Source organism: Gobio gobio (assembly GCF_949357685.1).
Source record: "Gobio gobio genome assembly, chromosome: 20".
NCBI classification, from domain to species: domain Eukaryota; kingdom Metazoa; phylum Chordata; class Actinopteri; order Cypriniformes; family Gobionidae; genus Gobio; species Gobio gobio.
In genome coordinates this window covers 44052722-44075277 of record NC_137113.1, presented here as the reverse complement: position 1 = coordinate 44075277, position 22556 = coordinate 44052722, and the positions used below count along the sequence as shown (strand labels likewise).

The window sequence follows — 22556 nt, the reverse complement described above, 5'->3', positions numbered from 1 at the left end:
GACTGACTCTAGTGGCTATGCGGTCTTTAGCGTCCTTGTCCGCCTCCCACTCCAGAGACCCCGTTTCGAATCCCGCTCTGAGAGAGTCGAGTAGGACCGGTTACATATGTGCAACTAAAATAATAATAATTAATTAAAAGGTCACTTAAAGAGAGCACATTTTCATAACTATGTTTCTTAAAGGGTTAGTTCACCCAAAAATTTAAATTCAGTCATTAATTACTTACCCTCATGTCGTTTGATACCCGTAAGACCTCCGTTGAACTTCGGAACACAAATGAAGATATTTAAGTTGAAATCTGATGGCTCTGAAAGGCCTTCATTGGCACAATGGCACGGTTCACTCTCAAGACCCTTAAAAGGTACTAAAGACGTCGTTACAAAGTCCATCTCAATACAGTGGTTCTTCAATAACTTAATGAATCGGCGAGAATAGTTTTTGTGCGCAAAAAAACCCTAAATAACGACTTATATAGTGATGACGATTTCAAAACACGGAATCATGAAGCTTCGAAGCGTTATGAATCAGTGAGTCGAATCATGATTCGGATCGCATGTCAAACTGCTGAAATTTGGAGATCCAAACTGCTGAATCGACTCACTGATTCATAATGCTTCGAAGCTTCATGATTCCGTGTTTTGAAATCGTCATCACTATATAAGTCGTTATTTGGGTTTTTTTGCACACAAAAACTATTCTCGGCGATTCATAAAGTTATTGAAGAACCACTGTAGTGAGATGGACTTTTGTAACGATGTCTTTAGTACCTTTTAAGGGTCTTGAGAGTGAACCGTGCCATTGTGCCAATGGAGGCCTTTCAGAGCCATCAGATTTCAACTAAAATATCTTCATTTGTGTTCTGAAGATGAACGGAGGTCTTACGGGTGTCAAACGACATGAGGGTAAGTAATTAATGACAGAATTTTCATTTTTGGGTGAACTAACCCTTTAACACACTTTTAAAAAGTGCACTTTGTAATTGCCTTTATTTGATAGGACAATTCAAGTTCCTATAGTGGCTAAAGGTGAAAGCTTCAAATATAAAATGTAATGTTTAATTTGAAACTTGAAACATAATGAGGTTGAAGATCTTTACTGAGAAACTACAGTAGTTTGCAATGACTCACCTATTACGCTCTTTGCAAAACTTGCCCTCTTGAGTGTGGCCAGTCCAAGGTCCCCGATCTTCACACTTCCTGTGGGCCCTGTGATGAAGATATTGTCACACTTCAAGTCCCTGTGAATGATGGGAGGGGTGCGCGTGTGCAGGAAGTGAAGCCCTTTCAGGATCTGACGACTCCACCTCTGTAGGAGCTTCGGTTTCATCTCTTTAAAGCGCTTTAGATACCTAGGAAATTGGGAAGTATATCAAAGTTCACCTCAGCAGCAAAAAAGAGGCATTAATATGACATGAGATTCTGAGATGAAGGACAAACTCACGTTTTGAGAGTGCCAGAAGTCATGAGCTCAGTGACCAGCAGGACGCACTTGTGACCTTTCACGGTGGACTTCCAGGAGTCATAAAAGCGCACAATGTTTGGGTGCTGAAGACCCTTGAGCATATCAACCTCTTCACTGAAGCGCTGCCGCTCCATTTTGGTCAGTTTGCGAGTCTGAAAAGAGTAGAAAAACACAGATTTTGAACGAAAACGAATAGAATATAAAGCCTGCAACAAGTGGACACTTCACGGAAAGTTTAAATTAAAAACTACTGACTTAAAAGTTCTTAAAGAGGAGCTAATATGCCCTTTTACAAAGTCTTTATTTTGTTTTTGGGCTCTACTAGAATAGGTTTTCATGCTTGAATGTCCAAAAAACCCTTTATTTTCCACTGTTATTCTCCATTGTTGCAGCTCCTCTCTTCCCAGTCTGTCAGTAACACTCTGTTTAGTTCCTGCCTCTATGAAGCCCCTCCTTCCCAAAAGCACAGTGTGCTCTGATTGGTCGGCTGGATCAGTGTGATGTGATTGGTCAACTGCTTTGAGCGTGTCTAGGGAATGCCCTGCACCTTACATTTACACAACACACTACTAACTAACTCAACCAGGCCGCTTTATAGAGTAAGTTCACCCAAAAATGAAAATTATCCCATGATTTACTCATCCTCAAGTCATCCTAGATGTATATTACATTCTTCTTTCAGACGAATACAATCAGAGTTATATTAAAAAATGTCCTGGCTAATCCAACCTTTACAATGGCAGTGAATTGTTGCTCCGTTTTTGAAGTCCACAAAAGTGCATCTATCCATCATAAAACTGCTCCACACGGCTCCGGGGGGTTCATAAAGGCATTCTGAGGCAAAGTGGTGCGTTTGTGTGAGAAAAATATCCATATTTAAAACTTTATAGACTAAAATAACTAACTTCCGGCGGTCAGCTGTATGCGGGTCGCTAAAAGAGTAACCCCTGACGCGATGTACAAGAGCATCTCAAGCTTTGACGGCTCTCACGGATAGAGCTGGGCAACAAACTCAAGCTCCTCTTCTCTTATATTGAAATTCTCCGTCGGAAGTTAGTTATCTTAGTCTATAAAGTTTTAAATATGGATATTTTTCTTATACAAACGCACCACTTTGCTTCAGAATGCCTTTATTAACCCCCCGGAGCCGTGTGGAGCAGTTATATGATGGATAGATGCACTTTTATGGACTTCAAAAACCAATCAGCTATTCACTGCCATTATAATGTTTGGGAGAGCCAGGACATTTTTAATATAACTCAGATTGTATTCGTCTGAAAGAAGAAAGTCATATACACCTAGGATGACTAGAGGGTGAGTAAATCATGGAGTAATTTTCATTTTTGGGCGAAGTAACCCTTTAACTCTTCCCGCCGTTTTATTTTGCGTATGCCTTGAGCGGAAATGATTTAAATGAACATGTTCGTTCCCAGAGGAAAACTCAAGACTACAATGGAGGCGTTTCAGGGAGTTATGACGTACATAAGAATGATTCACTGCATATTCTGGCAGATAACAACATGCAATTAGTGTTTAAAAAACCATTAAACAGATAAGAACCTGCAAGACGGTTGCAACCGCAAGAAATTTCACCATTTACATGAAGCACCCTGTGTAACATAATCATATTTTTCCCTTGTCACATAATTAGATCCCATTCTAAACATAGGTTTTGCGAAAAACTTTAGCAACTGTACTACAAACAAGCAATTACTTGGCAACAAGGCCATTTCTGTCCTCTGGTGGGTATGAAAGGCTTGATTTAGCTGGCCTGGGCCTCTCAGCCGTGTGAGGAGGATGGAAAACTCCTCAGAGACACCAGCTCAAGCACCATGAATCCGACATTCAATGAGTTCTGGGAAAAGTAGTGTGTGTTTACATCTCGACTGACCACTGCAGAGAAGAAAACATACGGGAGAGGGGCAGAGGGAGGCCGCGCTACATTTAACTCTGTATTTAAAGATGTTTCTCTTTAGATTCCTAACAATAGACACACATGAGACAATGTCAAGTCAAGTCAACTTTATTTATATAGCGCTTTTAACAATGTAGTGTTAAACAGGAAAATAATGCAGCATCATTTTATTCAGCCGTCTAGCCATTCTAGAGAAAACGGTGATGTCATCAGTTCATTTCCATTATCATACAGTGACAATGTGGACTTTAGATCAGTAATTAGACCAGTAATTTAGTTTATATGGTTCATTTAGTTTAATAATTAGATTTATTTGGATATTTAGTTGAGTGTGATGAACGAAATATGAGTGTCCAAGAAAAGGAGAAAAAATACTTTATAATCTATCTTGTACTGTATACTCTGAAAAGTTCTTAGACACATGCTCTGTATTTGGTTTAAAAAATATTTATACAATTTGTAAGAAATTATTAAAGTGAATACCTCTAAAATGAGTAATTATTGTTTTAATACATAACTAATAATTGTGAGGTTTTTAAATGTATTTATCAAGATTAAAAGACTTATCTTAATTTCTTAAATCACAAATAAATTTTTGGGGGAATTGTACCACATGCTATTTTACAGCCAGAACTTTCCGTACCTTGTCATAAAAAGGTCAAATTATTTGACATTTTAAGAGACTTATTGACCTTGGCATGCAGTCATGAGAACCGACAGAGGTCTTCCCCATGATATCATTTCCTGCTATATTTCATGCATGTTCCTGCATGTCGGTTAAACCACATGACTTTGATATGGCAGCTAATTTCTGTAATATGTTAACACAACTGTTTAATAGCTTAGGAATGATTATTAAAGATTATGCCAAACTATTTATGGTTTTCTGTTCAATGTTCTTTTATTGAGTCTTTTTTCTTCATGACATCAGGACAGTTGTTTCACCCTGACATATTTGATTTTATGCCCCCAAAAATATAAAAATATTGTGAGTTAAATATAACAACATGCATATCATAGAAGAAGTGTATTTAAGCCATTGTACAGTATATTGCCACAAGTTTTGGGACGCCTTCCGTTACATGCACATGAACTTTAATGACATCCCATTCTTAATCCGTAGGGTTTAATATGGAGTTGGCCCACCCTTTACAGCTCTAACAGCTTCAGCTCTTCTGGGAAGGCTTTCCACAAGGTTTAGGAGTGTGTTTATGGGAATTTTTGACCATTCTTCTAGAAGCGCATTTGTGAGGTTGGACAAGAAGGCCTGGCTCGCAGTCTCCGCTCTAATTCATCCCAAAGGTGTTCTATCGGGTTGAGGTCAGGACTCTGTGCAGGCCAGTCAAGTTCCTCCACACCAAACTCGCTCATCCATGTCTTTATGGAGCGACGCTTTGTGCACTGGTCAGTCATGTTGGAACAGGAAGAGGCCATCCCCAAACTGTTCCCACATTGTTAGGAGCATGAAATTGTCCAGAATGTCTTGGTATGCTGAAGCTTTAAGAGTTCCTTTTACTGGAACTAAGAGGCCAAGCCCAACCCATGAAAAACAACCCCCACACCATAATCCCCCCTCCACCAAACTTTACACTTGACACAATGCAGTCAGGCAAGTCCCGTTCTCTTGGCAACCGCCAAAAAACCAGGCTCATCCATCGGATTGCCGGGCAGAGAAGCGTGATTGGTCACTCCAGAGAACACGTCTCCACTCCTCTAGAGTCCAGTGGCGGTGTGCTTATTTCAAAGAAATAAGTGAAATAAACTTATTTTATTTCAGCTAGTTGCTATTTCTCATTTTCATTCAATTTAACAAGGTACTAAAAATGAAATAAAAATGTATGAAAATAATAAGTGACAAAAATACACAACATTATTAAACCTTTAACCAAGTAAAATTAAAAAGAAAACTGAATATATAAAAACTAATAATAGTATCTCAATGATACCAAATTATTGAGCATAATTTGAGACAATGCTGAGATCTTATCTGAAACTCTATAAGACTTGTGCGTCCTCCCACAGGGAAGATTAAAGAAAAAATGGACGCAACTTTAGCCTCTTGGGAAAATGAATTATTGATTCCTGTTCAAACTTGTATCACTCCCAACCCAACATAACTAGCGCTTCCCCAAACTAGGCCCAAGGCTTTGTGACACCAAATGATTGACAAGCATTGTTGGTCTTACGCACACATTGAGGCCCTCAGTGAACTCACTCACGCTATATGTCAGTCCACCTGAAGCATAGCCCTATCCCCAACAACCACTGCAAAAATACGGGCAAACATACACACTTGATACATATACACGACACTAATCTTATTAGCGACTCCAAACATAAGTTCTGCATTTTCAGTCAACATAGGATTGCCTTTCAGACTTGAGTATGTGTACAATCAACACTGAGCTTCTGTCCCCATAACCTGCCTCGTATTAGTGACGCAACGAGACCTTCTCATACACACAGGCACGTTTTTAGCACAGCTAATGTCATTATCTCCTCAAATACACTCTGTAGGACTATATCTGTGCTGGGAAAACAAACTGACGGAGGTGCAGGGGTGTCGGGTGCGTCTCACTGTCACCAGCGGAGCCTATACGAAGAAGTGCATGAACGCGTATTTAGGTAACCAGGACCTTTTTCCAGGATGTAAATATCATAAAGATGCATTTGACTTTCCAGGGCCTCCTAAAAGCAGAGACGCTTTTCCTATAAGCCAGAGTAAGCAACACTAACACAGGAGTTTTCCATTAAAATATTGCATTTGACAAGCTGTAAGTTCAACCACTGGTACACAAACAAGAAGGTAATATTGAGTAATTGACATTTTAGACACAATATTGCCAATTGCTCTGCTAATGAAAATGGTTCTGAGCGAAGTCAGAAAAATCAACCATGGCACCCCTTTGTGAAAAAGAAGTGCACTTGTACTTGTAATCTTAAAAGTATATTTTAAAAAAAACTGTACTTGCAGATAATATAACCTAAATAAAAGGAAGACTACACTTTCATGAATGTTGTTTAACACACTTAAGTACACTTTTAAGAGGTCCACTTGGTAATAAAGTTGTATTTTAAATCATCATGTTTTAATGATCTTTTGTCGTCCTTTAAAAGAAGTACATTTATTTTGATGTGTTGACTAACATACTAAAACACATGTACGTAAAGTATTTGATTATAAGTTAAGGTCACACTTTAGTTTAGGTTCCAACTCTCACTATTAACTAACTATTAACTACGACTTTTGCCAAATTACAGCTTATTAATATTTAGTAAGGTAGTTGTTAAGTTTAGGTATTGGGTGATTATGGGATGTAGAATATGGTCATGCAGAATGAGGCATTAATTTGTGCTAATAAACAGTCAATATCCTTGTAATATGCATGCTAATAAGCAACTAGTTAATAGTGAGAAGTGGACCCTAAACTAAAGTTTCACCAATTTGAACTGTAGTGTGTTATTCAATATTACATTTAGGCCTGGTTTCACAGACATGGCTTATATTATTAAGCCAGGATTAGACTTTAGTTCAATTAGGACATAATTCAAGTAGATTTTATAAACATGCCTTAGAAAAAAACCCAGAGTGTGCATCTTGAGACAAAACAATAGCACGGACATGTTTTAAGATACTGTATGTCAGTGCAAGTTGCTTTCAGTTAACATGCGTTTTAGTCTGGGAATAGACTTAAACCATGTCTGTGAAAACAGGCATTAAAGTTTACTTATTTACTAAATGTACTAAATTGCAAATTCATCATTATAAATGTCTAATTACAGTTATAATTAAATACAAGACATACAAGCTTAATTAGAAATGACATTAAAGTATATTTAAGTATACCATAAATGCTTGTCATTACATTCAGCAGTACTTCAACCATTATTTCAACAACAATAAAAGTACACATAAATATATACTTAAAACTACAATATGTCGTTTTTTGCCATTGATAGGTGACACATTTATGGTTAAAATGGCTTATTTCTCACATTCTTAAACATTCTTGGAAACATTTGGAAACATTCAACAAAATAAATAAAACTGTTCTAGTGGTTTTTGGATATTTTAACCTAAAAATCTTACATATTGTGCCTTTAATTCATACTTAAGTGCGTCAAAAAAGCACTGTATGTGGAAAGCGACATTCTGTACACGTCCAATGGACATGAGAGAGGATTTGTGAATGGCATTGAATCAACACAACTGAGTCTGGTAGGTCCCATAACAATGGCAACCGTTAGCAAAATAAGTACCTATTCAGACCTATTCCATTTGGGACGCAGCCACTGCTTTTGCTCCTGAATTACTCCGTGTTTTGAATGAACTGATTGAATGAATTATCACTTTTGCCCCAGTAAAACCCCCACCACATAAGGATGGTCTGTCTGGGACATGGGAATTACATATTCATAGATTATGCTGTAAAAAAGTTGAATAGTAAACTGTAGTCACTCAGTGGTGAAATCTCGATAAGGCACAGACTCTTGTGGCTCATTGCTTAATTTGAACAGCTAGTTTGTAAAACAGTCATTTATTTCATGAATTGGTGATTTAATCAAGGGGCAGGGTTGTACTAAAGGGGTAGGGTTGTACTAAAAGGGCAGGGTTGTACTAAAGGGTTGTTAAAATTAACATCCTGGGACATCCTGCACAGTTAAAACATGTTAGAACAGCATGATTGATACATGGTGGGCTTAACCAGGAGCAATCCTGGAGGATTATACCGGCCTAGAAACAGCAGCTTGAGTTAGGGACAGCCTAAGGCACAGCGAGGTAGAGATTACAAACCTTAAAACAACCTCTACAGGCTTATCATGAGTGAAAGAAGGAACCTAAAGGCTTTTCAGCCATATGGTAGCGCTTTTGTTCTTGAAGTATGTGTGGGACAAAAAGAAAGTATACGCATATGGGACATTGTGAAAAAAGACTTGCTGTGTGTTTTTTGTTATTGCCACATTGAACGCATCATTGTTGAGCATTACTGTGAAGATTTACAGGACAGAACCTGATTTTAGTTGCCACATCGACCAAACTGTACGTAACATACCTAATATTTTGCATGTTACTTAATATGAAGTTTATAAATACTTACACTAAATGCAATATTAGAATTAGAATAATAATTCTGGGGAGGGATTTACGAAAATCTTTTAGTCCAAGTGCAATTCTTGGAAAATAAACCTTAAGACGCTCTCAAATATTTTCTAACATTTGAATTTTGAAGAATAAAATGACAGGTGTTGGTGTTATTTAAAAAATTGTGGACAATATTTTTGTTGCTTCCGGCTTGACCAGACTTCAGCAAACAGGTTCGCATTTTTAATGCAGTTAAAAATAATTATTTTAAAAATAATTGTCTTAAAATGGACAGTATTTTGCAATATGCAGTTTATATAATGAAAAATTAATACACCAAACACAACATTTGAATTAGATTAATAACTTCCAATCTGGGGCCCGGATACACAAAGATCTTCTGAAGAAAAAAGTTAAGAAATTTCGTAAGATAATTTCTAAGACGTTTGTAAGAATATTCATAAGTGCAATTCTTGAGGAAAAAAATTCTTATGAATGAAATAACAGGTGTTGCATTATATGTATTATATGCAGGAAGCGTTATGTTGTAATGCTTAATTACAGCAATTAATTCGATACAACCCAATAAGTACATTATACATCTTACTTTTGGGGATTTAAGACAGATTGGAGCTTGTTCTATGTACAATGATTTTTAAGAACATTCTTCTGAAGAATATCAATTCTTCTTAAAGGAACACGCCACTATTTTTGAAAATAGGCTCATTTTCGAATTCCCCTAGAGTTAAACAGTTGAGTTTTAACGTTTTCGAATCCATTCAGCCGATCTCCGGGTCTGGCGGTAGCACTTTTAGCATAGCTTAGCATAGATCATTGAATATGATTAGACCGTTAGCATGTGTAATAATCAAGGAACTTTGCTGCCGTACCATGAGTGCAGCGGCGCAATGATATTACGCAGCGGCTGAAAATAGTCCCCAGCACACTCCCTGTGCAAGCAGGTTGTCACGTTGGTTATGTTGACGAAAGTTAGCCTATTTTCAGGCACTGTGTAATATCATTGCGCCGCTGCACTCATGGGACGGCTCAAAGTTCCTTGATTATTACGTAGGAACGAGCGTATAGTTCCTAGCCATATCGGCCTAGAAAATCGCAACTTTTCATTTTCCATCGGTCTTAGTTCACGATGTAACTACAGAAGAGTCAAGTTTTAAATAGAAACTCTTTGGTCATTTTTTGAGTGAGATGCTAACGGTCTAATCCGATTCAATGACCTATGCTAAGCTATGCTAGTGCTACTGCCAGACCCGGAGATCAGCTGAATGGATTCGAAAACAGTAAAACTCGACTGTTTAACTCTAGGGGAGTTGGAAAATGAACCTATTTCCAAAAATAGTGGCGTGTTCCTTTAAGACTTGTCTTGTTGTAGAATAAGAAGATTGTTATTTTTAAGAATGTTTCGTAAATCCAGCCCCTGGTTATCATATGCAAATGCCTTTGGCGTTCATGCGAATCGAAAGTGGTTTTATTTTCATAATCTTACTATTTTTTCCATTTTAATTTTATTATATAAACGGTTACTATCAATTTAAAAGATCTTAGTTTAGTTCTCGCTTGTGCTTGTATTTCTGTTTGTTATTAAAAGATATGCTGATGTAAGTTCTTGGATAGCATTTTATTATAAATTCCTCATTGTGTTATTATATCCCTGAATGTTCAGAAGAACACATGTACAGAAACACATGTGCGTTCAATCAGAGCACACCGCTGGGGGTTGAGAGCAGGACGAGCCAGCAGTTCCACAGCTCTGGTTAACTCCTAACTGCCCAGACCAGAATGCATCAGCCTCGTGCCAAACCACATCCATTAATTCAATAGACCTCTACGCCAGTGACAAATCCAGTGTAACATTAGAAGAAGAGTTAGAGACCGTATTCTCGGAAATTACTGTCGTTTTTTAAACGTCAAATCTTAAAACCTTTTAGAAAAGCTCCAAGTTATTAGTGAAGCTTGCAAAGAAAAGCCTTACTAGGGGAAGAATGGCAATCAGATTATATAAAAATGATGATAATTAATTGATTGCTTGAGTCCATGACAGTAATATGGATTACTATTATTATTTTTGTCTGGTTATCCAGTAAAAATATCTCAACTTTCTTAAATCAGGTTACATTTACTTGAGAATCAACCTGGTTTCACAGACAAGGCTTAAGCCTATAGTCCCAGTCTAAAATATGCTGTTTTAACAGAAAGCATATCTTAAAATATGTCAGTGCCATTGTTTTGTCTCAAGATGCACAGCAGTAATGTTATTTCTACACAGAGAAAAAGGGTGTCAAAATTGTACCTTTAGGTGTACAACAGCTTGTCGCTGGGGCAGTACTCTTAAAAGGACATATTTGTACCTTTTTTTTACCACAAAAAGGTTCATAGTAGTATTGTGGCGAGGTTGGCGAGCGAGAGACGTGGGAGGAGCGAGCGTGACCGGTGCATGATTGAGAATGAGCGTCACCTCCGAGAACCCGGAGGCATTTAAGGACAAGCGATACCAGTGAAGGACGAGAGGGGACCTGGACTTTACATTGTGTTTTGTTTACGTTTTGTTATGTGTGTGTGCGCGGCAGTCGTTCGTGAGAGGCTGCCGCTTTTACTTTCATTTTGTTCATTTATTTATTCGAGTCTTTAAATGTTCATCGGTTCCCGACTCATTCTTCCCATAACAACGAACCGTGTTACAACCTTAAGGTAAGTATTTGTACTCTAAAGTACTAATATGCACCTTTAGGAGTAAAAAAGGTACAAAGATGTTCTTTTAAAGGGATAGTTCCCCCAAAAATGAAAATTAGCCCATGATTTACTCAACCTCAAGTCATCCTAGGTGTATATGACATTCTTCTTTCAGACGAATAAACTCTGAGTTATATTAAAAATGTTCTGGCTAATCCAAGCATTATAGTGGCAGTAATAGTTGCTCTGTTTTTGAAGTCCATAAAAAATGCATCTGTCCGTCAAATAACGTGCTCCACGAGGCTCCGGGATGTTAATAAAGGCCTTCTGAAGCGAATCAATGCGTTTGTGTAAGAAAAATATGTCACTAGATGACATTCGTCTGATAAGAGGTAAAAAAAGAACATAAATACTGTTTGGTTTCTCGCAAAAAACGATCGTTTCGTGTCTTCAGACATCAATGTGTCGCCACGAGCCGCATGGTTTAATCAGGATTCGTATGTCTATGTGTTTTTACTCTCATACTCTTAAATATCCCCATTGACATGCATTATACGACCATCACACTGCAACGGTTGGAGTTAAAAATCTTCATTTGTGTTCTACTGAAGAAACAAAGACACCTACATCTGGATGCTCTGGGGGAAAGCAGATAAACATCAAAGTATTGTTTTTGGGTGAACTATCCCTTTAACGGTACTGCCCCAGCGACAGGCTGTTGTATACCTAAAGGCACAATTTTGACACCCTTTTTCTCTGTGTGAAGACACATTTATAAAAGCTACTTAAATGCTCTAATTGAACTAAATCCTGTCTTGATCTAAGCCCTGTCTGTGAAACCAGGCCTTAAAGGGATAGTTCACTCGAAAATGAAAATTGTGTTATTATTTACTCAACCTCAAGTTGTTCCAAACCTGTATGACTTTCTTTCTTCTGCTGAACACAAAAGAAGATATTTTAAAGAATGTCGGTTACCAAACAATTGATCGGCCCCATTGACATCCATAGTTTTGTTTTGTTTTACATACTATGCAAGTCAATAGGGCCCAAACTAATTTTTAATTTTGCTTGATCTAAGAAATCTTTAGATATATGTACCTGAAAATAAGACACGAATACTGAGTAAGAAAGTCATTTTTGCAGTGTACCATTACTACTACTGCATTAATTACCTAACTCTTTGCTATTAAACACACGATGAGGTGTCTCTGGCCTCCACCTGCAAATGGAATAAACAGATCAGACTTATAACAATCAACACATGCATATTGCATCAGGTTTGTAAACAACACCGAGCACATTTGTAGACAATGAAAGTCTCTCTGTTGAGACCTTTGACGTAAAGTACAAACCTCAAGTTACGTAATATTACGCCTGGATTCAGAGTACTGAAACATCAACAAAAAATCATTCATTCCAGCAAGTAAACAGCACTGGAAGAAGACGATGACGATGCAGGGAGATCAGAATGAAAATGAATATAAACGCTCCGGGGCTCCAATTTTCTGTTGAAATACATGGCACAAAGTGTAATCCTCAGACACCATGCTTCATGTTCCTGACATTTCAAGTTGAAAGGAACATTATGTATAATTTGTTGAAAGGTAGTTAGTCTAAAATACTGTTATGTAAATATTAAAGAAGAAATTATGCTTGTTGCTGGTCCTTTCTGGAAAATATTTCTCACCCTGCCCTTAAGCTGTCATAAGTTTAGGTGTAATATGCTCTGACATGTTGCAGGATATCCGTTACACAAGTGTGGATGATAGTGTTTATTATAATAGAACAATAATAACTGAACACTGTGCACTCCTAATTAAAACATGTGCAAATGTCAGTCAGCAAAATCAAAATAATAGTAATTCAGACGTTGTGTAATATTTTAAAATGGATAGTTTTTATTTAGACCCTTTTCAGAGACTGTGATGACGCGTTAGCGTTTTAACGTAAATCCTGCAAAGTTTTTTGCATTTTCATTTTTTTAATATGAAATATTTCGTATTTTTAATCTTACTTTTGCATCAAATTACAAAAAAACAAGTTACCGCTACTGTGAGGGTGTTTCTAATACAGCGTCTTTGGGAGTGATGATAAATTCACTCTATTTTATCCCTCTTTTTGAAAGTTGTGAAATCACTATTGTGGAGTTTTTCTTTTGCTATTTGAGCAAATGGGGACACAAAAAATGTATTTCATGTATTCTCTCATTCACAGCTGTAAAAGTTAACCCAACTATGACGACTTCCGCTCTGAGAAACCCGGAAATGTGAAATATTATGTCAATGACATAATATCATTTAATAATACTATTAAATGTAATAATACTATTACTAATAAATATCATGAATTAATTCAATTTCTTCTGCACTATTATCTCAGGACAGCTTAAAGGTGCTTTATGTAAGTTTTTGACTGTACTAAAGCATAAAAAAACCATCATCTGTTTGCAGATATTTAGGAAACGTGCTGAGTTCACCTACTTGTTTCTATTACAGCCAGTTATTCTACTTTGAAATGTGCGTTTCATGTCGGAATGTCTGTTTTTGTTTTGGTCTGAGCGATAACACACGTTGCCAGTTTACCCAATAGTATTGCACCACCCCAGGTTGCCAGTTGGCATAAAGCACAGCATATTGCAGCCATGGAAGCCAGCGAACAAACTGGGTCAGAAGTCGCTGATTCTACCCGACCTAAAAAGCCACGGCATCCATCTAAAAATCTCTATGAACGGAAAATCAACTCATCAACTTACATTGTGTAAGTCTCCGTGCCTTCCTTAGTCAATTGCGCTCGTTCCTGCTGTGTGTCCTCAAGCTGGCAACCCGTGTGAGCGTTGAGTCTGAGGAGGAGGGGACGGGGCAAACAATATTTTGAATTTGGACTGCAGTACCCATTTCAACCACAAGTAATTCTTACATACAGCACCTTTAACCACCCTGCCATTTTTGACTATATGCCATTGATAATAATTTAATTCATTTAATTTAATTGTAATTAATTTAAATATTTATATATAAATTCTAGGGCTGGGCAAATTAACGCGTTAACGCGGGCGATTCATTTTTTCAGCTTAACGCATTAAAAATATTTAACGCAAATAACGCAGCGCCCGTTTTTATATCCATTTTTGCCTAGCGTTACATGATCATGCTCCTATTCATGTAAATGCTTCCAAGCGCGTCAAGACACAAGAGAACGCGCTGTATGTCAAAGCCCTGTCTGTCTGTCTGTGTGTGTGTGTGTGTGTGTGTGTGTGTGTGTGTGTGTGTGTGTGTGTGTGTGTGTGTGTGTGTGTGTGTGTGTGTGTGTGTGTGTCAGTGTCCTGTCTGTGTGGCTGCGTCTCATGTCAGCTAATCGAGGGACACTGACACACACACTCGACGCACAGACAGAATCGCGTCAGTCTCCTGCTCACATCGAGTTCTCTTTTGCTCTTGAAAAAAACAATAACAACAACACAGAGAATTTTGAGTATTCTCATATTAGGAGTCTTAAATGAGTTAAATAACGTCTTAAATGAACTTAAAGAGTTGTGAGGAAATGAGATGTGCGGGACAGTGCGTGAGATCCGCTTCATGTTTGTCAGCGGCTGTTCTTAAAGTGACAGGAGCACTGATGATGCCTGTCATTAATATTCATCAAATAACAACGGGAACAGAGAAAATTGTAGCTTTAATGATAATTAATCTATATTTCATTTATTATTTATGCAGTTAAGAAAGGTGTATGATAACTATTACATTTCTATGTCTAACAGGGAAGGCCACAGGTAAAAATAACATTTATTATAATGGGTTTATGTAAAGATTGTTTTAAGTTCACTTAAATTAAAAGTTGTTTTTTAAAAGCCTAATAAATGTTGAAATTGGGAGCTTTCAGTTATACTGTAATGTAACATCATTAATGTGTCATAGAGACATTAGTATCAGTGATAGTGGCCTTTATTCAAAGATGCCATTACAACACATTTTTAAAATATACTGTCTTTAAATTGTTTCTACATTAATTTGGAGAGTAACTGAAATTATTACAATATCAAAATATTAAAAACTTAAAATATTAAAAACTTGCGATTAATTGCGATTAATTACAGAAAAAAAATTATTAATTAGTTAATTTTTTTAACTGATTCCCAGCACTAATAAATTCATTTAAATTTGGAAATTAAACACATGCTCATCATAAAAGAGGTATTATGCATGTATGAAATGCATTTTTTATAAAAAATTAGTGTGATGCCATTGGCCCTCTTGTCATCACTACCAGGGAATTTGCATGCCATCATTGCGCCGGTTGCATGTTGTTCATTCATCAAATATCTCTGAAAAGTCTGAAAAAAATCCTCAGGCTGCATCTGATGGCATGGTCTGTTGATGGCATGATGCTTTTGTTGTAGTTTCAGCTCTGCACAACTGGTAGGTCGCACATTGCTCACGCTTTTGGGACCTCTCAACCCTTCTGTGAAAATTATATTGTGGTCTGGTCATGGGGGTCTGCAGAAGTGTGTGTGATTAAATCCAGGCTGAAAATGTTTTGGCCCAGCTCCACATGGGTGTTACATAAAAAGTGTTGATGTTTAAGAGCTCCACATGGGTAGGGATCACCGGTCAGCACCTTCATTACGATGAACACAAGCCATGCAGGAATATGCCAGCGTCACGGACCGCCAGCATACATGCACTATAAAGGCCCTGCAATGCTATTATATCAAAGAACAAAGTGGTGAGACATGATTTTGAACAAAATCCTGCTTGTTTCGGGAGTTTGAAACAACTTGTTCATGCAAACTTTCCGAAAAAGTTGGCTCCGACTGGTAAACACCTTCAAACTGCCATTGGTCCTTGTTGATAACATAATAAGTGGGTGTGGCTTTGAGGCTCCGCCTTCTTTGATATGAAAATCTTCTCTGGTTAACTTCTTCTGTTAAGTCCCTCGAGGACAGGCGCGAGTAAAAACACGAACACACTGGAGAGAGCGACTTTATAGTTGTAATTGTAATTGATAGAGACACTCTGTTTTTTATGTTAAAGGGCCAGATTTACTAAACAGGGCAAATTAGCGTGAGAGCGCAATTCCAAAAAAGCGCAGATGGGAGTGGACAGTTCTGCATGTGAGCTACTGACGACGCGCAAATCAAAAAACACAGACGCAGCCGGATCATTTCCATAATGACCAACGCAATCTACCTGTTAGCGTCTGGTTTAAGACTTGCTTTTTTGGGCGGTAAATAATGGTGCAAACACAGTAAATTGACGAGCTCAAGCCTTAGTAAATCACCTCACATGATTAATTTAAATACTCTCCTCCCATAAAATTTGCACCTGAAAGGGAAACTCCTACAAATGCATATGCAATAAGGTCAGCCACAAAAATAACCCTGTCCACGGCTTTTCAGCTCTAATTTATCACTGCGTGTCTCTAATAAATCCTGACAGTAGAGGGTTTTTGGGCTGACGCGGCTGTTAGTAAATCTGGCCCTAATATTGTAAAGATGCTCGCTTTAAAGCAATCTATTGTATTAAAATGATAAACGTGACTTGACTTGGAGTGCTGAATTGCAGAACTGGTGTAAACAAATGCACATCACTATGATCAGAATCTATTGATTTGTCCCCGTATTTTGTTGATAAAAGGAAAGCGCGCAGCACGTATTCACATATTCATCTCAATGCCACTCTCATCAGTGGGTGGTGTCAGGATGTTCGCAAACAGTATTCTGCAGCAAATATATTTTAAACTTCTTTTTACCCCTAAGAAAAGAACGAAAAATAACTTGTGAAATGTCACCAGGACGTGTTTTCATAATATTCACCCTATTATAGCGATCATAGAGTTTATTTATTCTTCAGCTGGGGTCCGCTTCGGTGTATTTATTGACAGCCGTGCTGTACAGTATTCATCAAGTGGATCTAGGCTGTACAAAATGTTCCTTCTAATCTGTGTGTGTGTGTGTGTGTGTGTGTGTGTGTGTGTGTGTGTGTGTGTGTGTGTGTGTGTGTGTGTGTGTGTGTGTGTGTGTGTGTGTGTGTGTGTGTGTGTGTGTGTGTGTGTGTGTGTGTGTGTGTGTGTGTGTGCGTGCGTGCGTGCGTGTTTGTGTGTGCAGGAATCTTTAACCTTTCTTTAACAGGAACCTTTGTGTGTGCAGGAGTCTTTAAATGAAGGTTAGTTTGACTACTCTCATCTACAGAGCACAACAGTGACCGCCAACTTTATAGACCTTGGTTCCGGAAATTATTTTCTCAATCATTTTCTATATATCAAAACATTCTTCAACAAGTACTTCCAAGGCATGTACCAAATCGATTAGCAGTGAAATAAAACATAACCGTACAAACTTTGATTCAAAGAAAATAACAAAAGGTACAAAACTGAGTCTTTTATAGGTGAATCAACACTTTCCATGTAGCATTGTGAATGACTTCATTGAAAAATGTAACTGAAAAACTATTGCATTTTAAAAGAAGTCATTTCTGATTATTGCAACTCAAAATCATCATATTAGAATGATTTCTGAAGGATCATGAGACACTGAAGACTGGAGTAATGATGCTGAAAAATCAGTTTGCACCACAAAAAATTGTTTACAAAATATTACTGTATCAAATAAATGTAAGAACCTTCATTCAAAAACATACTTAATCTTAATTATTCAAAACTTTTCAGTGTATTTTAAGTTTATTCTAAGATATTGATATATTGAGCACTATCACCAATATTAAATGCGGTCATCAGAACAACATTTATTCAGTTCCATAACTTATATCAGCACTTATTATGACTGTAGCTTGTTCTGGAAACACACTGGCAAATGACTGGCATTGTGCTCTCATACAAGAGCTGATAGTGTTACTATTTATAAAAGCAGAGGCAGGGACACATACTGTGAGAGAAACTGATAGTGCACAAAGAGAGAGGTGAGGCTGAACAGACTGAGAGGAAGAGACAGAAAAATAGGTTAACGCAATATGGATATAAGCCTTCATGTCACAGTAAGGGATGGTTGTCCAAGTGAGACATTTCAGTCATACTGAGAAGAAGCAGTTTCACAATCGATTAGGAAGGCTTGACATTCAGACGAATTATGAAGGAAAAAAGAAATCCAGAAACTGAAAACTCAACAAAGTCAACTCAAAGTGCACTACAGTTTGAACTCTAAGGCTGCTTACACCTGGTATTAAGATGCGTTTTGGTCAATCGGATCACAGGTAGACACATTCTCGTTTACACCTGATGATATAATCTGTCTCTTTTGTCCACTTTCAACCACTTCTGTCCAGGTAAATGTATGGACTTTTTCAGATCTTTCGATCTAATGGACGGAGTAAACTCACACAATTTACATATGAATGCGCCCAGAGAAAACAGAAAAACATACAGAGAGTGGCAGCTTTCGTTTCTGCTCTGACAGCCTCAAGATCACGCCGAACGCTGTGAGTGTGTGTTAGAAATCAGGAATGGTGAGAAAACATTGAGCTTGGTATGTTTTTCCTCTTCAAACTAAACTTGGGCCTTCAGCCAACAATGTTTAAATCCTGTCTGGTAAGCGCGCTTCTCATAATGTTCTCTCATTAGGTCAGTAGGCGGAGAGAAGGCGGTCTTTTGTAACTGTTTCGAACACATTCGACCACATGAGCGTTTACACTATGAAAGCAATCCGGTCAAATGTGTTTTCAACTAGGGTGAATTCAGGATGAATGGGACACTTTTTCCAAGTCATTTCAATGGCAAAAAGTGTCCCAATCACCCTGGATTCACCCTACTTCTGGAAGTGGTCGAAAGTGGACAAGCTCAAAGTGTTTTAGACCCCATTTACACCTGTATTTAGAGTCGTACACTTGTGATCCGATCGCCCAAAACACATCTCAATACCAGGAGTAAACAGGGCCTAAGTTTTGCAGTGCAGTTTTTGTTGTCGTACATAGACCACGTTCATGGTGTGTTTTTTTGTTGTTGTTGTCATTTTTTGAGCTTAATATCCTTTCTTTATCTGTTCAAGAAAGTAAGTAAAAAATTATGACAGAATTTCCATTTTTTGGATGGGTAACCCTTTAACCCCCTCGAGGCGATCGGCTCGCTTTTTTTCTTATCAGTGCCAAAGAGACTCAAATAACTTTTTATCATTCAGGCAAGTGTTATAAATCATTATAATCTGTTAAGTTTCTATTTTTTTGTGTACAGTCACAATAAAAACAAAATGTTTTGCTTTTTGCAAAATAAAGGAAACAAACATGATGCGCGATCTGCAGCCTCTCTCTCAAAGACGTTCATTCAGATCTTCAGAAAAGGAACTCTAGCTTAGTGAATACACTCTAAAAAAAAAAAAGTTTCTATATAGCACCAGAAATGGTTCTTGGCTCGTAATCATAGGGGAACCTTTTTTAGTGCTATATAGCACCAATTTTGGTTCTTCAGTGGTTCTTCAAAGGTTCTACACCGGTTCTTTGACTAAGGTGTTATATAGCCGATGAAGAACCACTGAAGCACCAAAATTGGTGCTCTATATAGCACTAAAAAAGGTTCCCCTATGATTACGAGCCAAGAACCATTTTTGGTGCCATATAGAACCTTTTTTTTTAGAGTATACTTGTCTCACAAACATGAGACATATGTCTAAAGAAACGTTGACATGTCAGGTTTTAAAGAGTGTAAATTCACACCAGTCAGAGGATATAGGCAAAGAATGGAGTTGTAGCATTTATTTCAACAAATAAAGGTACGGATCCCCTAAAGGGACATGGTGAAGGAAAATATGACATTGAGAAGAAAAAAAATTGTTAATGCTTCTGTTCTCTCGAGAACGCAAAGAGCTCAAAACATTTTGCAAGCGAACGCAAAAGCATTGACTTATTATTTATTACTTCGTATAAAGCTTTTAATTGCTCTTAATTGTTAAATTGTTGAAATTTTAACATAAGAAAATATTTTGGCAGCACATTGGGGTGGGGTTTCAAGTCTTCTCTATCTAGTCTGATCTGCTCATCTTCAGCATGTTAGCGTATTATTTTAATGACCAAATAGTGTCCTAGAAGATTTTAGCATTTTATGTCATGGATATTTGTTAAACACACACACACACACACACACACACACACACACACACACACACACACACACACACACACACACACACACAAACACATCCTGTATTAGCAGAGACCAAAAGACTTTACAGAGCATTTTACTAGTTTACTGGTTTGTTATAATGTCTATGCAAACTCTGCATTGTGAAGTATTGTTAGAGAAAGAGTTCATGCCTTTTTGTTCATTTAGCCTTGATGTTTATCATATCACAACTATCTGCAGTGTGATTTATTGAACAAATTGTGTGTTTCGGCATTGCTTTTAATTACATGTTTTTTGTGATTTTGTGCAGACCACACAGCACGTGAACTTTGTTATCGCACTGTACACTCGACTCACATGTGACATTTCTAAAAAGTTCTCTTTCTGTGGTCCATACAAGAAAGAAGGGCATACCGCATTACAACACCAGCGAGGTGAGTAAATGATGACTTCATTTTCATTTTAGGGTACACTTTGCCTTTAATGTCCCCAGTACAGGACGCACTGTTGGGCTCGATTACCGGCCGTAGAGTAACTATCACCACAGGTTTGTTCTTGTACAGTGTTGCCGTAAGAAAGCGTCCGCTTTAAGTGTAGATGGTTAGTTCTGACATTTCCTTTTCGAGGCTTGCGAGAAGGTCAGGACTGCACATTTAGCCATCTCTTCAGAACATGCAGCTACTCAGAGTACGTGTTGTTCACAAAAACGTATGATGTACACAACCCTAGGGTTAGCAACTCGCATTAAATATAGAAGGTGATTTAAAAAGGCCAGAGCAGCAAAAGGTAACTGACGTCACGAAGCATAGATTCATGCCTCTTGGTTCATGGGCTGAATTTTCACAGCTGGAGATTTTGTATATTATTATCTTTGACCTGTTCTTGAATAACCCCCTTATCATTAGGGGACAATCTCTCTGACTATCATTAAACTTTACAGTTATTAAAATTGCTGCAATCCCTCAAATGGGGTCAAAGAGTCTCGATGCAGGTAAGCTGTCTCTTCTCAATCATTTTTATGGATTTTTAATCAAATGGATATTTGATAGTCATTCACAAGCATTTCCTTTTATTTAACTACATATATACCAATCAGTCATAACATTATGACTAATAATCCTAATATTGTGTTGGTCTCCCTTTTGCTGCCAAAACAGCCCTGACCCTTTACAATTATAAACAATGTTTGGAAAATCATACACTGAAAAAAGTGGGTGCAGAAACCATTTTAACTCAGAAATCGTTAGTAAATGAACCGTAATTACAAAGAAACGGCAAGTACACACTGTACTAAATATTACATTTTGAATTTTAAAGACTGAAATACTATTTTCTTGTAAATGTATAGTGTATTCACTTACAGTAAGTGCTGTCTTCAATCAAATGTACTCTAAAGATTTATTTCTACTTTTGTTAGCGTGACCTAATTAGTCAGATTAAATACTTATTGTGACTTGAATAAAACTAGTTAATTCAGATGTTACCACTCTACTGTGTAGTGGTTATATACAGTCTGAGACCACTAGTGAAAATGCTTCAATTGAGTCAAATCCATTGAGAAACACAGCCAAAATGAAGAAATTTCATCCAAATGGGGGATAAAATAGAATAAGAACAGTTTTCTTATTCGTGCTATTTGCCTCCATTATGTGGTCTGGAAAAAACTGATGCTTTTTGCCAATCTTTTTGGTCTATTTCCATTCAGATTTATTGATTTTCTGGGTATTGGGTGTTTTCATTAGTCAGAATGACTCAATGTTTTCCTCAAGCTGCGAAGGACATAATGAAAGCACAATGAAGTGATAGTTAGATCGCTGGCAGTGTTCGTTCTGAGGAAAACGGCTTGGAAACTGACGAGGCTTTTTCTTTGTTCTCTGTTTGAAGGTTGTGCTCTGATACTCTTACTTTCTCCCTCCCTCGCGCGCTCTCTTTCTAACAGACATCTCCTGTTAAGGAAAAAATCTTTAAAATATTGTGTTTTCAATTGACTGGAAACACAAAATGCACTGCATTAGATCACTTTCTCCATCTTCTCGCTTGTGCAGACCCCATCAACACCGAAACCAATCGAGTTGGGGACATTCAAGTCCAAATGAGTCATTCTTATGGAAATGTGCGGCAACAAAGATTATTTGTTTCCTAAAATTCCTCACCAGGCAAATGACAACAGCAGGTTTGTGAATGTTGATGGTGTTGGTCGTAGACAGTATATAAGATGTCTATATGTCACTTTATTTCAAAGTCCACTTTCGACATTCTACTAACTATAAGTAACTTTGCAACTACGTGTCAACTAACTCTCAGAGTATTAGTAGATTCTTCGGTTAGGGTTCGGGTGGAATAAG

At 37.5% G+C, this 22556-nt stretch overlaps 1 protein-coding gene and 1 long non-coding RNA gene across 3 annotated transcripts in view; one reads left to right on the top strand and one right to left on the bottom strand.

Annotated features, from left to right (window-relative positions):
- Positions 1–22556, bottom strand: part of wnk4a (WNK lysine deficient protein kinase 4a) — an 88135-nt gene that overhangs the window by 48648 nt on the left and 16931 nt on the right. For both annotated transcript variants that reach the window (XM_079801621.1, XM_079801622.1), the window contains 2 exons: positions 1442–1614; positions 1129–1349 (listed from right to left, as the gene is read on the bottom strand). In XM_079801621.1, coding sequence (XP_079657747.1) covers positions 1129–1349; positions 1442–1614 — 394 coding nt within the window. The remainder of the gene's footprint in view (positions 1–1128; positions 1350–1441; positions 1615–22556) is intronic.
- LOC307117007 overlaps positions 18046–22556 on the top strand; it is a 31667-nt gene continuing 27156 nt past the window's right edge. Inside the window, exons 1-2 of the long non-coding RNA XR_013815395.1 lie at positions 18046–19273; positions 20522–20645. This is a non-coding gene — a long non-coding RNA (uncharacterized lncRNA). The remainder of the gene's footprint in view (positions 19274–20521; positions 20646–22556) is intronic.